The 13,102-nt window shown below is 37.2% G+C and overlaps 2 protein-coding genes across 2 annotated transcripts; one reads left to right on the top strand and one right to left on the bottom strand.

Moving 5' to 3' along the window:
• The first annotated feature begins 5,268 nt into the window (after positions 1-5,268).
• LOC108369075 (mitochondrial fission 1 protein-like) lies at positions 5,269-8,082 on the top strand. Its single transcript, XM_017624098.1, has 5 exons — positions 5,269-5,476; positions 5,533-5,649; positions 5,788-5,955; positions 6,120-6,232; positions 6,418-8,082. The coding sequence occupies exons 1-5, from the start codon at positions 5,432-5,434 to the stop codon at positions 6,437-6,439; spliced, it is 465 nt and encodes a 154-aa protein (XP_017479587.1). The 5' UTR covers positions 5,269-5,431; the 3' UTR covers positions 6,440-8,082.
• On the bottom strand, positions 7,912-12,787 carry BckdhB (Branched chain keto acid dehydrogenase E1 subunit beta). The gene is made up of 3 exons (XM_017623987.1): positions 11,722-12,787; positions 8,391-8,483; positions 7,912-8,323 (listed from the first exon to the last, which is right to left on the bottom strand). Exons 1-3 carry the CDS (start codon positions 12,502-12,504, stop codon positions 8,096-8,098), a joined length of 1,104 nt encoding a protein of 367 aa, XP_017479476.1. The 5' UTR covers positions 12,505-12,787; the 3' UTR covers positions 7,912-8,095.
• Positions 12,788-13,102: the final 315 nt, after the last annotated feature.

Below are 13,102 nucleotides of genomic sequence, written 5' to 3'. Positions count from 1 at the left end.
GACATGCTTTGCTTGCAAGGTAAGTAATTATATTTATTCTGGCAGCTAATGATTTCTTTAGATACAAGCAGTGTTCGTTCCATTTATAATTATGAGAGAATATAATGCCTAAAATCTTTAGTTTTTTTACATTTTCAATTTCGACATTATTTATAGATAATCTACGGTTGAAAAAGTCGCATGAACGTTTTCTACAAATGTGAAAATTTTTTTTTTTTTCTAATGATATCCTGGCTCCGGACTGGTCAGACCATTCCAGTATATCTTTTACTATATTTTTGAAAATTAAATTGGTTTCTTCATTGTCGTTACTTTTACAGAGAATATAGACGTCGTCAGCATACAGGCAGTGATCGACTCGATTGTAGGATTTTATAATGTCGCTGATTTCGTTAAAGGCAATATTAAAGAGAATGACTGAAAGCGGAGAGCCCTGTGGGATTCCATTGCTTAAGGGATATATGTTGGAAAATACATTTTGGATCCTTACCCGGAATTTTCTATTGCTTAAAAAGGATTTTATGAACTTGAAGATTTTGGGGCCAACTCCCCAAGAATGAAGCCGCCGAAGAATTATGTGTGACCCGATTCGGTCAAATGCTTTTTCGAAATCCAGTGACAGAATGGAGACGTGGTTGCTAGCTGAAAGAGCTTTTGTGACATAGAAGTCTACGTGGAGTAGTGCGTCAGTGCAGCCTCTATTTGCTCTGAAAGCAACCTGGTTGGGGTTTATTAGTTGCTGTGTCTCGATAAGCCACGCAATTCGGTTCGCTATTATCCGCTCAAGTGTTTTTGATAAACAAGAAAGTAGTGATATCGGACGGTATCCATCGGTAGTGAGGGGGTTTTTATTCGGCTTACGGATAGGTATTATGGTTGCTATTTTCCAATTCTGTGGAATAATGCCCGTTTCAAATATACTGTTATATAGGTGTAAAAGTCGAGATTTCCCTATTGCGGATAGCTCGTTAATCATCTTGTAGGAAATACGGTCGAAGCCGGGTGTTTTTCCTTTTGCTTTGGCAGTGCACATAGATAATTCGATTTCACAGATTTGTTTTTCGATAAGGGCTGCTGATGGATGTACTTCATTAAGTGGGGATATCTGATTTAAGACCATGTCTTTTTCTATTGTAAAATTATTAGGAAAATTGCTGTCAGATGAATAGGTGGACCATACTGATCCAAACTGGTTGGCAATCACAGTAGGGTCTGAGGAAGTGGTGTTGTTGGTTTTTATGGCGACGATGGGGTTGTGTGGGCTTCGGTGGCAGAGCCTATTTATTTTGTTCCATATTTCAGGGACGGATGAGGAGGGGGATATGGATTCTGTGAACTTTTGGAAGCTAGCTCTTTTTTGGGTTTTCATTTCTTTTCTGAACTTTGCGTTCAGCTTTTTGAAGTTTATAAGGTTTTCGGAAGTTTGGTTGTTTTTGAACTTGTACCAGGCTTTCATCTTTTCTGTCCTGAGGATAGAAAGGTCTTTATTCCACCATGGAACATGGGTTCTAGGAGAATTAGACGCTTGTGGAATATGAAGGTTGGCGGCGGAGCGGATTGCTTTGGATATGTTTGCAGCCTCTACGTTTGGAGATCTCGATTTTGCCCTTTGTTCAAGCTCAATGTCGACATGATTGGAATATTTTGGCCAGTCGGCGAAGTCCAATAGGAATTTTGGAGGAACCTTTGTTCGTTGAGGGGTGTTAGGATTATGTGTAAACTTCAAAATTATGGGAAAGTGGTCACTATGGTGGAGGTCATCGAGAATTTGCCATGTTATTAAAGGAAATAAGGAAGGTGAGCATAGGGAGATGTCAACGTGGGAGAAGGTGGAATGGGTGGAAAAATGAGTCGGCCTACCATCATTCAAGACGCATAGGTCAGACAGTCTTAAAGCATTTTCAATAGTGAGTCCGCGGTGGTTGGTGGTGCTTGATCCCCATAAATGGCTCCATCCATTGAAGTCGCCAAGTACTATTAGCGGAGTGTTTATTGCGCAGAAAATATCTGTAAGATCCCTACTACTAAATTGCTGACTAGGCGGTAGATATAGGGACGCTACCGTGAATTTGATGTTTAATTCAACTTCTATTATAACAACCTGAAGAGGAGAGTTGATGTTAATCCTTTTATGTGGAATGTGGTTTTTTATCATCATACCAACACCCTGCTTGGATGTTGTGTTAGTTGTAGTGTTTGTAAAGTAGTTAGTGTAATTGTTTGGAAAAGTTGGTGTAGAGTTGAAGCTACAGTGTGTTTCTTGTATTGAGATTATACTTGGGTTGTGTTGCTTGATCAGAATTTGTAATTCTGAGAAGTTATTGTAATAACCTTTCATATTCCATTGTAGAATATTCAGGTTCATGATGAAAAAAGAGAGATTCTCCACGTTTGAAAGGTGACTTTACAAGGAGAGAATATAAATATTAATGCTGAAGGTCGTCTGCAGAGAGATTTGTAGGATTGTCGAGATTTTCGACGCTTTTTATAAAATAATCATTGTTTTTTAGGAGGTTTTGGGTAAAAAGAGATATTGGTGACATTGTTGTTTGGTTGGTTTGACTAGTTGAGCTAGGTAGCGCAACTGGATTTGGATTTTCTGATGCCAGGCTAAAGTTGGCGTTGTTTGAGGTTGTTGGTTGTTGTTGTTTAAGTGGTTGTTCTTTAGGTGGTTGTTCTTTTTGTTGGTTTTGAGGTGCAACTAATGCGGTTGCTTCTGTTATGATGGATGACTCTAGATTATTGGAATTTTGGTTTTGTGGTGATGTTGTGGCGGTATCTTTCGATACTGCATTTGAAGAAGGGTTAGTTTCATTTTCCCTGACTATGTCTGAATAAGTGCCGCGAAGTGGGGGGAGGCTTACAGTGCTTTTGTATTTTCGTCGGGCTTCGCCCACACTGCATTTTTCCAAGGTTTGGATTTTCAGAATTTCTTTGGCCTCTTTAAACTTACTGCAGTTCTTATCAGAGGAAGGATGTTCTTCCTCACAGTTAGCGCATTGGATTCTAGTGCAATCTTCTGGGTCGTGTGGAGGAAGGTTGCAGATGAAGCACATCGGGTTGCGTTCACAACGTTTGATGGTATGCCCCAATTTTTGGCATCTTTTACATCTCATTGGGCTGGGGATGTAGGGTTGCACCTTAACCTTATACCAAGCAACGTCGACTGTCTCAGGGAGACGGTATAGATCGAAAGTAAGGACCATTTGGCCAGTAATTGTTCGTTCGCCTTTTATTATCTTAGAAAATTTGTAGACGCCTGTGACGTGTTGGTCTTTCATTTCATTGATTATTTCCTCTTCGTCCACGTGCTTTAAGCAAGGGGCATAAATAACACCTTTTACGGAGTTTAAGGTATCATGAAGTTTGACGTTTACTAGACATAGGTTAGAAAAGGTTTTTATTTTCAAGAATTTCTCTGCGACTTGCGGGTTGCGCGTTAGCACAAGAAGATTGCCGTCGCGGAGTTGGGATATGGAGTCGACTTCAGTTGAAACGGCTTCAATGCATTTTTTGATAGCAAATGGACTGAGTTTAGAAAGTGACACGTTGTTGTCTGGTGAAGAAATTAATATAAATTTAGGATTAGGTGTGGCATTACGCTTTAGAGTAAGTTTTGGGAAAATGTCGGTATTTGAGTTAGGTTTTCTTTTCTTTTTGGTTGGGATGTCTAGAAAATCTGCTAAAGCAGAGAATCTATTTGGCGACCTATCCGGGGGCCCCGAGGCCATGATAACAGAACTAAAATGTAGGTAGTTTGGTATCTATCACGTGGTTTGGCACAATATTAATTAGTCGAAGAAAAACAAATATTAGCACAAAGTAGATTACGCGATTAACGGAATGTTAACACACAAGTAAGCACAACCAATCACTGCGAGAGAAAAGACGTCTGTTCGCTTTGAATGATAGTCGGTGACTGTCCCGTTTTTATTCTCGTTTCGTCTTTCACCTTTTTTTCCTTTTTCTTTCTTTCCGTCTTCTGTATCCAAATTCAACACGTTACGCCCCGTCAAAAATGAAAATTTCATTTGCTCGGCGCTAGCGCCGCGTTATTGTGGGATGGTCCATACAAATTTTATGGGCATGATGATTTTTGACAATTGTTTTTATTTAGGGACGGCAGAAAATTACAAATGTCACGCAAGGCCACAAAGTTTTATTTGGCATCGGCTTTAAACTATGTTCCCATTGGCGTAATTTAGAGGTCAATCTTAATTTACGCATAAATTAAGTACAAACTAAGGGCCGGTTACTCAATGTCTGGTTAACACTAATCTCTGGTTAAACATCTTTATCGACGTTACCGACTCCCTGTTATATGAATGGAGTCGAATACGTCGATAACAATGTTTAACCGGACATTAGTGTTAACAAGACATTGAGTAACCGGCCCTAAGTAATTTCGCCTTGTAAAGTCTCTCAGGGCCGGTTACTCAATGTCTGGTTAACACTAATCTGCGGTTAAACATAGTTATCGACGGTACCGACTCCATCTTGTATGCATTGTGGCGAAGACGTCGGTAACGATGTTTAACCGCAGATTAGTGTTAACCAGACATTGAGTAACCGGCCCTCAGTAAATTAAGATGAAAGTACGTAGTTTATGTTAAACCAAGAACCAAATCACGAACACATCAGTGTCGGCTCTAATTTTATCGATAATAATCGAAAAAAGTATTGTCCCACAACTGATAAGTCATTGTGATTGGACATTTTTGTTTTTAATAATCGCGCGTGGTAGTTTGTAAAATATTTCCAGCTTTCCAGAAGCTTTCTCTTTTGATCACTCATCTAAAATCTAAAAAATTACCACAATCAACTCAGAATATAAAAATATACGCAATTGCTCATATTCGCGATCTCTTTTCGTTAAATAAACAATAACATAGGGTTGCTACAAAGCTGTCAAGGCAAATAAAGAAACGCGTGTATGAACGCACTTATTTTAGTGAGGTATTTTAAACGAGACTAAGGGCCGGTTGTGCAATGTCTGATTTGCACAAATCAGAGGTAGAAGCTCCGGTTAAATACAACGACTGCTTTATAGATCACATGTTATAAGCATGGTGTCAAAAACGTCGATAATGATGTTTAACCGGCAAGTAGTGATAACCAGACATTGAACAACCGGCCCTAAGTAATGTAATGTAATGTGAACATTGTTTTAGTTTGTCAAGGCGCTTGTGTTGTGCACAACAATACATGTATTTCGCTCTTAACTGGTCGACCGTGCATTTTCCGATATCAAATTTAAACTAAATTAATCGATAACAGTTTTTTCCATCTCTTGTTTTGCAAAGTGTCGAGTTGTCTTATCTGTTTTAGTTCTGATTTTAATTCGTATTGCTAAATTATTGTCAGATCTGTTGCCTTTGTAGCGTTTGTTAAAAAATTCAAAGTGGAGCTGGAAAAGGAAGAACTCAAAATCATGGAGGAAATGATGGAGACGGTGGTAGCGCAGGAGGATTTTGATGTATGCCATGATAAGCAAATCAATTATTAGGAAATACAACTTTTAATATTTTGCAGCGCAATGAGCAAAGATATCTTCGGGAACTCGAATTGGATGGGCGTGCAAGTATAGAAGCTAAGTTCGGATATGCATTTTGCCTGGTCAGATGCGCTCACAAGCAGGACATCGCTAAGGTATTTGTACTTGTATTCACCATGTCGAAAATGCAAAACATTTTGCGTCATGGCAGTACTAATGAATCATCAATTATTTATGCGTAGAATGTTATTGCATTTTTTGCAAATGTATGTATATACTCTGATCTGGTTTAGGGTATAGAATTACTGGAGGAATTAATGGAACAACATCACGACGGAAGACGAGATTACCTTTATTATTTGGCATTAGGGGAAGCACGCATGAAAAACTATTCTCTTGCCTTGAATTATTGTAAAGTTTTCTTGGAAATAGAAGATAATCCACAAGTACGGTCTTTAGAGGTATGTATTTCATGAAAAATTCAATATAAATTAGAGACTATAACGAATATTTTACTATAAATCTATTAAGTTATGAAATTATAAAAAAAAAACATTTGCAAATCTTGGGAAAGATCTTGAATCCCAATTTACAAAACAAACTTAATTTTCTATTGTTTTTGCAGGAGTATATTCAAACGCGATATGACAAAGATTTAAAGAAGGGTCTGGCAGTGGCAGGCGGAGCTGTGCTTGTGTTGGGCGGTATTTTAGGCCTCGGCATGGCGCTTGCAAAAAAGTAATTTTGTAATCAAGTAAAACTAATATAGATATTAACGCAAAACGTACACATATAAGAAACTAATTTGTTAATCAGCCACATTGAACTCTTTTTAAATTTATAATTTTTCGGAAACACATTTCATCTGACTTTATTTTGTAGTCAATCATATACTTTATTTATTATTATTATTATATTTGTAGTAAAAACAGACGTGATAAATAAATAATTAACGAGCGAGGATAACGAATGACATCTTATAATAATGAAGCCAAAAACTTGTTGAAACTAACTACATATATGTGTAACATAATGGTTACACGGATTTATTCTGGATCTGATTTTTGAAATATCGTAGAGTAAATATTAGTGAGTTCTGCCCAACACTTTCTCAAGAGTACGTATGGCCAAAGGAAGACTTTATAAGACTTTTTCACAAAATTGCGTCAACACATCCATTCAGTCTTCGAACATATCGATTGTCTTCGTTGCATCACCGAACGCTTAAAAAAGTTTCGAGAAAATAACAACGATCTTTGTTAAGTGCATATCTATTTTTATTAATTCTCACTGATGAAAAAATAATACGTTAATAAAAATGTTTAGTCGAACTTTATAAATTATATCAGAACTTGGCAAATAGGAATATATTTAAAAGGAGCACTTCGACACAAATGAATAAATTACGGTCAGAATTTTACACAATCCAGGACCATAACGGTCAAGATATTTATAATACAAATTATTTGACCCTTAAAATTCTACTTCTATTTTTTCGACCGAGAATAATCGTTAATTTTAGATATTTGTTTTTATCGAACATATTTAATTATTTTCAGATTTTTTTAGATCATACAAGATTCAACGCGCTCATATGAAAGCAAAAATATGTATAAAATTTAATATCAATACTGATGGTCAAAAATGATGGAATAAATAAAAATCCAAAATAAGGTTTATTTTTTAACGAAAAATTTAAAATAAAAAAATAACGTTTAAATATGACCGAAAAAATCTAAATAACCAAAATAAATATGTTCGACCCTTGCCATAATTTGCTTAAAGCTTTCTGAAGTACATATGGTTCAATAGAATCTTCAAAGCAAAGTAACATTTATGATTTATTTACTGAGGCAACGAAAATTCGAAGTTTTGAAGTTACGACTAAACATTGTCTGATGATGGGCCACGAGTTCTAAAAAGCAAAAACTTGCGCTTTTTATGTGCTAAAAGGCAGGGAACGTTTTTAAGGCGTATTTTTTTTTTTTGTAAAAAAATTGGTTTGTGATTGCTTAATCTTTGTATTTAGCCCATTCTTAAGCTATGTATGTATGAATAAATTGCATGCAGGTGTTCTGATTAAAGTCCAATTGTTACGGATGGCAACCGAACTTCAGTTGGGTGGTCAGTGGCTGAAATGGTATTAAAAATGGCAACTGGCAACTGAGTTGCTATATTGGTAACTACATTTTTGTGGTTGCCATGGTAATTTTGATTGAGATAACTAATTTCTTTTTTAAACTGTTTCTTCAGCTTATTTAGACTCAAGTGTTAGTTGCTAGTTCTTCAAAATATTACTACCTTCAACTATATAGTACTTAACTATAGCTGCCATTCATAATAAAAATTTCCATTTCAGTGGCGTTGCCCAACTTAGGTTGCGTTGCCATCCATAATCAACCGATGTGATAGGTATGTAGTTGCAGTTGTTAATTGCCTTGTTTTTAATCTTAAACTAATATGTATAATAATTGCACATGTTTACAATAAAAAGTAGAAAATCCCATTCGTATAAATACAAAAATATACATAGGTAAATGCATCCGTTTCCAAAATTTAAGCATCTTTAATAAATATCGTTGAATTTACGGCTTCTGAGTTTTAATAATTCACCAATTCTTTTATGGCTGCTAGACATCGATATTTGTCAGGCAAGTAAAATGGTTCAAAAACATGCGGAAACGGTGTGTCCCAACCAGTAACGCGTTTTACTGGTGCTTCCAGGCGCAGAAAACAATTCTCTTGTATAGATGCAGCCAGCTCAGCTCCAAAACCTTGAGTAAGTGGTGCTTCATGCGCAACAATAACTCTACCTGTTTTTTTGACCGACTGAAGAGCGAAGTTCAATCATTTGGTGGACACAATATTTATAATTTTTTTCCATAAATCTGCTTACCTTATACACTGCGTCACGATCCCATGGCAATATAGAGACTAAATCAATGACTTCGCAGTCAATCTGAAATTCTTTGTTGGCTATTTCTGCTACCTTAAGAAACCATACAAGAAAATTAATTTAAATTAATTTTTAGGGAGTGTCTACTTATGCGCGCCACGGTAACTTTTACCGTAGATTCACGGTAAAAATTACGCCGAAAGAAGTTCTGTCCCACTTCTCCGGCAAAACGGAAAGGAGAATTCTGAGTGGTAAGGGTTATAATCCCTAAGTGCGGCCGAGGGCCGCCTACGCAGAAAGAAGTTCTGCCCCACTTCTCCGGCAACACATAATACACGTAAAAATTATATACGGTAAAATTTGCCATCGCACGTGTGTGTCGACACTGCCTAATTTTTAAGATAAAAATTACCGTGTATCCACGGTTAAAATCACAGTGTATCCACGGTAAACAATTACCGTATAACCACGGTAAAAACTTACTGTGGATCCTCGGCAATTTCTGAAGATGTTTGCTTGCCGAAGAAGATGTTTGATTTCCGAAGTGCGCGAAGAACCACCTTTTTAATTTAGATGTACGGTAAAAGATAGGCTGACTTCCAAATCGTATCAAATGTTGTAGCGGCTACAACAACCCCGCCCAGATCGGTTGATATCTCAGTCGTTGTCGTCAAGTTCCACTAACGGCAGCCCTAGGAAGCGTGCAGCCTCTATCGGGTCGGTCCACAAGGACAAAGCCGTTAGGGTTGTCGGGTTTTCCGGGCATGCGAAGAGATGTTTCGAGTCATGTGGGGTCTCTCCGCATGCCGGGCACTCATTTGGCACATCCTCATTCAATCTACTTAGGTAGGAGTTTAACCCGCTGCAGTAGCCAGAGCGAAGTTGGGCTAACGTTGTTCGTGTCTCCCGAGGCAGATGAAGCTCCGTCTCGTCTCTGTCCGGTGGTGGTGTGCCTAGAACGGCATTCACAGGTCTAGAGTCTACATAACCCGAGACTGACCCCCTGTGCATGCCGTTCAGGGCATAGGATACTGTCATACTGCGGTATTCAAACTGTTGTGTTGCTGTGAAAAGTTGCGAAACATTGCAACCACATACATTGCATGTTTTAAATATGCAATATAACAATGAACGATTTTTCTGAATATTCCATTTTTAAAACACCAATGGCAACCAAAAACAAAGGAAGCATCAACTTTGTTTCTGATGCGCTGATTTTTCTAGCGATGCGTTACGATATCTTTTCGGATGCGTTTTGCAAAGGTATACACTGTCACTGTTTTGTAGTTCGGCGTTATGGAACATTATACTTTGTACATCAAATAATTAACGAATTGATTTTTGACTGAATGGCAGTAATTTAGGTATGTACATTAGACTGCATCGCTCCCCATACAAAAAAAATCGGTACTATTTTATTTTTGGAATTATAAAATCTATTTTATTTTAAGACGACCACCAAAATATTTCGGAAAAATATTAAGATTTAAGTGAGCTGGACCGATTTGAAAATACCTCCAAAAATGGAGTTTTTTATTAATAAAAATAGTTTCTTAAAGATATTTTTTGAAAAAATCCCCTCAAATGACAAAACGGTTTAAGCTCAAAATATTTGCATAAAAATATTTAAAAAATTAAAAAAAATGTTGAACGGAATCGTAATGATGAGATTTTTGATGCTGATTTTTAACTTTTTTCAAAGATTGGTATAAGAAAAACTTGAATAACTGAACCTAAACTCTTCGGATTTAGACTTGAGAGGTGTCATTGGAAAGGTATTTTCTCACCCTTTTTATTTCTTTGCTAATAAACTCATTCAAAGGATGGAAGAGAAAGGTAGGAGGAACGAACGTCATTCAAAGTTGAATTAAGAATTGTTGGTACTCGAAGAAAACAGATGGGACACGAATGACATTTTTTTGGCCAGAAATAAAAACAGTTGGGGTGTTCACAGTTCGTTCCAAATTGTGTCTGAAAATGTAGACGTCTACATTTTGAGACATCTTTAGCATCAAACTGTGAGCACCCCTTTCTACCAGTCGTCGCAAAATCGTCTCAAAACTTTGCTGGTGTTGCCAGACATTTCTTCTTTGCGTGCTTTTTTATATGTCGCCTTTCGATTTTGTTTCTGAAAAAATGTAATTATTTAACTTTATTACCAATTCCTAATATTTGTTATTTCTTTTCCTTGATTTGTTTCTTTTCATCAGAAATTGCGCTCAAATTAAATGCAAATACAGAAAACGTGCCCAATAAAAAAAAAAATGCGATTAGTATTGCCATAATGCAACCCTGCTGCGAGGTTGCAAAATGTAGACGCGTAAAAAACATACCTTTGAGTGTGACAAAATGTAGACGGCGTCGTTTTCCAATTTTGTATGGGAAACAACAACACCACAGATTTTACGGTTAGAAAACGTCTTAAAATGTAGACGTCTACATTTTGAGACACTATTTGGAACGAACTGTGAACACCCCAAGTGTGAAAATACCTTTCTACTGAGATCCCATAAGTCTAAATCAGAACATTTTTGGCCCAGTTATTCAAGTTTTTCGTAAAGCAATCTTTGAAAAAGTAAAAAAAAGAGCATCAAAAATCTCATTCTTACGATTCCGTTTAAAAGATTTTTAAATATTTTTATGCAGATTTTTTAAGCTTAATCTAGTTTGTCATCTGAGGGGGACTTTTTTCAAAAAGTTCTATAAGAAACTATTTTTATTCATAAAAAACTCCGTTTTTGGAGGTATTTTCAAATCGGCCCAGCTCACTTAAATCTTAATATTTATCCGAAATATTTTGGTGGACCTCTTAAAATATAACAAATTTTGTAATCCCGGCGGAAAAACCGCAACTTTTTTTGGTGATGCAGTCTAATGTACATACATCTATTGTGAGCAAATCAAATACTACGCATGTTGAATACACGTGTACCACGAGAAATTAGGATTGTTCATTCACGTTGGAAAACTAGATAACCTCGGTCGACACTAATTTTTGTCGTAGATCTACTGTTAAAAAATACAGATTTCCGCACGCTTCGAAAACCACTGTGAATCCACGGTAATTTTTTTTTCGCGGATTCGCGGTAGATATACTTTCTCAGAAATTATCGTGGATCTTCGGTAATTTTTAGCGAGGATCTACGGTAATTTTTACCTTGGATATACGGTAATTTTACCGTGGATCTACGGTAATTTTTCCCGCTGATCTACCGTAATTTTACCGCGGAACTACTGTAATTTTACCGTGGATCTACGGTAATCCACGTAATCGACGGTAAACCGTGGCGCGCGTAAATAGACACTCCCAATTTTTAATCGTGAATTTTACCTCAAGTAGTACATGCACTTGGGTTCCCCATGCTATTAAAGTTACATCTTTACCCTTGCGCAGCACTTCTGCTTTGCCTAATTCAGAGACGTAATCGCCTGTGGGCACTTCTTCCACGGCAGCTCGGTACAATGTTTTTGGTTCAAATATAATACATGGATCAGGTTCCCGTATGCAAGCTAATAGTAATCCTTTAGCCTTGATCGGCCCACGAGGAATAACTACCTTCAAACCGGGCGTATGTGCAAAGTATGCCTCCGGACTTTGAGAATGATAAAGAGCACCGTGACCAACCGCACCACATGGAACACGAAAGGTCAAAGAGCCACAATCAAATATACCGCCACTGCGGTAACGGTATTTAGCAGCTTCATTAACAATTTGGTCGAAAGCTGGGAAAATGTAGTCAGCGAATTGTATTTCGGCAATGGCTGTGGCGCCTACATTTGCAACACCAATGGCGAAACCAGCTATTCCTTGCTCGCAAAGTGGTGTATTAAAAACGCGCTCTTTACCATATTTATCGCGGAGATTCATTGAACATCGAAATACTCCACCAAAACCAACATCTTCACCGAATAGTAACGCTTTTGAATCTTGCGCAAGTGCTAAGTCCATAGCATTATTGATCGCTTGAAACATATTCATTTTTTCGGTGACATTGCCACTGGATGCAACCTCCTTGGAAGCCTTGTCAGGATAATATGTGAAATGAGATCGGCTCAATGGCACCACAGTCCGTGATTTCAAAGCGTTCATTAATGGCCAAAAAGATTTGTTCATTTTTTAAGTATTAAATAGTAATTCACTCTCCTAAAACCACTGAATTGTTTCGGTGATAACGTTGTTATCAATTTTAGGTTATGTAATCGAACGATCGTTTATTGTGATCAAATGTTTGTAACAGTTGCCAACACATTTTAATATCAATCAATCGAAAAGTTAACAGTACAGTGTTACGTAGCAGTGCAAGAACTTGCACGATATAATTGCAAGTGGCAAAATTAAGAAGTATTACACTATATAAAATATTTCGTGGAAACTTTTCAATAAGGGCGTTGGTTAAAGGGGCGGTTGGCGGAAGGGGAGGCTGCGTGGCACCTCCCATGAACCAAAAATACAAGATCACGTAAGAACGCGACGTTGTATTTGTAACTGGTTTTGAGAAAAAAGTTTGCGAAAGCGGGTTCGTCAGCTGAGCGTTTGTTTACATCACAAGCACCACTATTTTACACTTTTATTCAAGTATAGAAGAGTTAATTCACCATGACAACACATTTTAAAGCATTTTGTTGCATCATTTTACCTAAATTGTGCGACAACAATTTTGGCTAATTTTGGTTTTCGTTGTTTTCTTTACTTTGTTTACTTTTCGCTCGTT

Source organism: Rhagoletis zephyria, unplaced genomic scaffold (assembly GCF_001687245.7).
Source record: "Rhagoletis zephyria isolate East Lansing unplaced genomic scaffold, Rhagoletis_zephyria_1.1 Rzeph_scaffold_00003, whole genome shotgun sequence".
Taxonomy (NCBI): domain Eukaryota; kingdom Metazoa; phylum Arthropoda; class Insecta; order Diptera; family Tephritidae; genus Rhagoletis; species Rhagoletis zephyria.
The sequence above is the reverse complement of the archived record's forward strand: the minus strand, read 5'-3'. Positions and strand labels throughout refer to the sequence as shown.

Excerpts from the sequence above, each read along its gene's own strand:
- LOC108369075 (XM_017624098.1), top strand. The coding sequence starts at position 5,432 with ATGGAGGAAATGATGGAGACGGTGGTAGCGCAGGAGGATTTTGAT. Across the intron at positions 5,956-6,119 it reads CACAAGTACGGTCTTTAGAG|GAGTATATTCAAACGCGATA; the intron begins GTATGTATTTCA and ends TTGTTTTTGCAG. Across the intron at positions 6,233-6,417 it reads GGCATGGCGCTTGCAAAAAA|TAAAAACAGACGTGATAAAT; the intron begins GTAATTTTGTAA and ends TTATATTTGTAG.
- BckdhB (XM_017623987.1), bottom strand. The coding sequence starts at position 12,504 with ATGAACAAATCTTTTTGGCCATTAATGAACGCTTTGAAATCACGGACT. Across the intron at positions 8,484-11,721 it reads AAGTGCATGTACTACTTGAG|GTAGCAGAAATAGCCAACAA; the intron begins GTAAAATTCACG and ends TGGTTTCTTAAG. Across the intron at positions 8,324-8,390 it reads ATCGTGACGCAGTGTATAAG|TCGGTCAAAAAAACAGGTAG; the intron begins GTAAGCAGATTT and ends TTCGCTCTTCAG.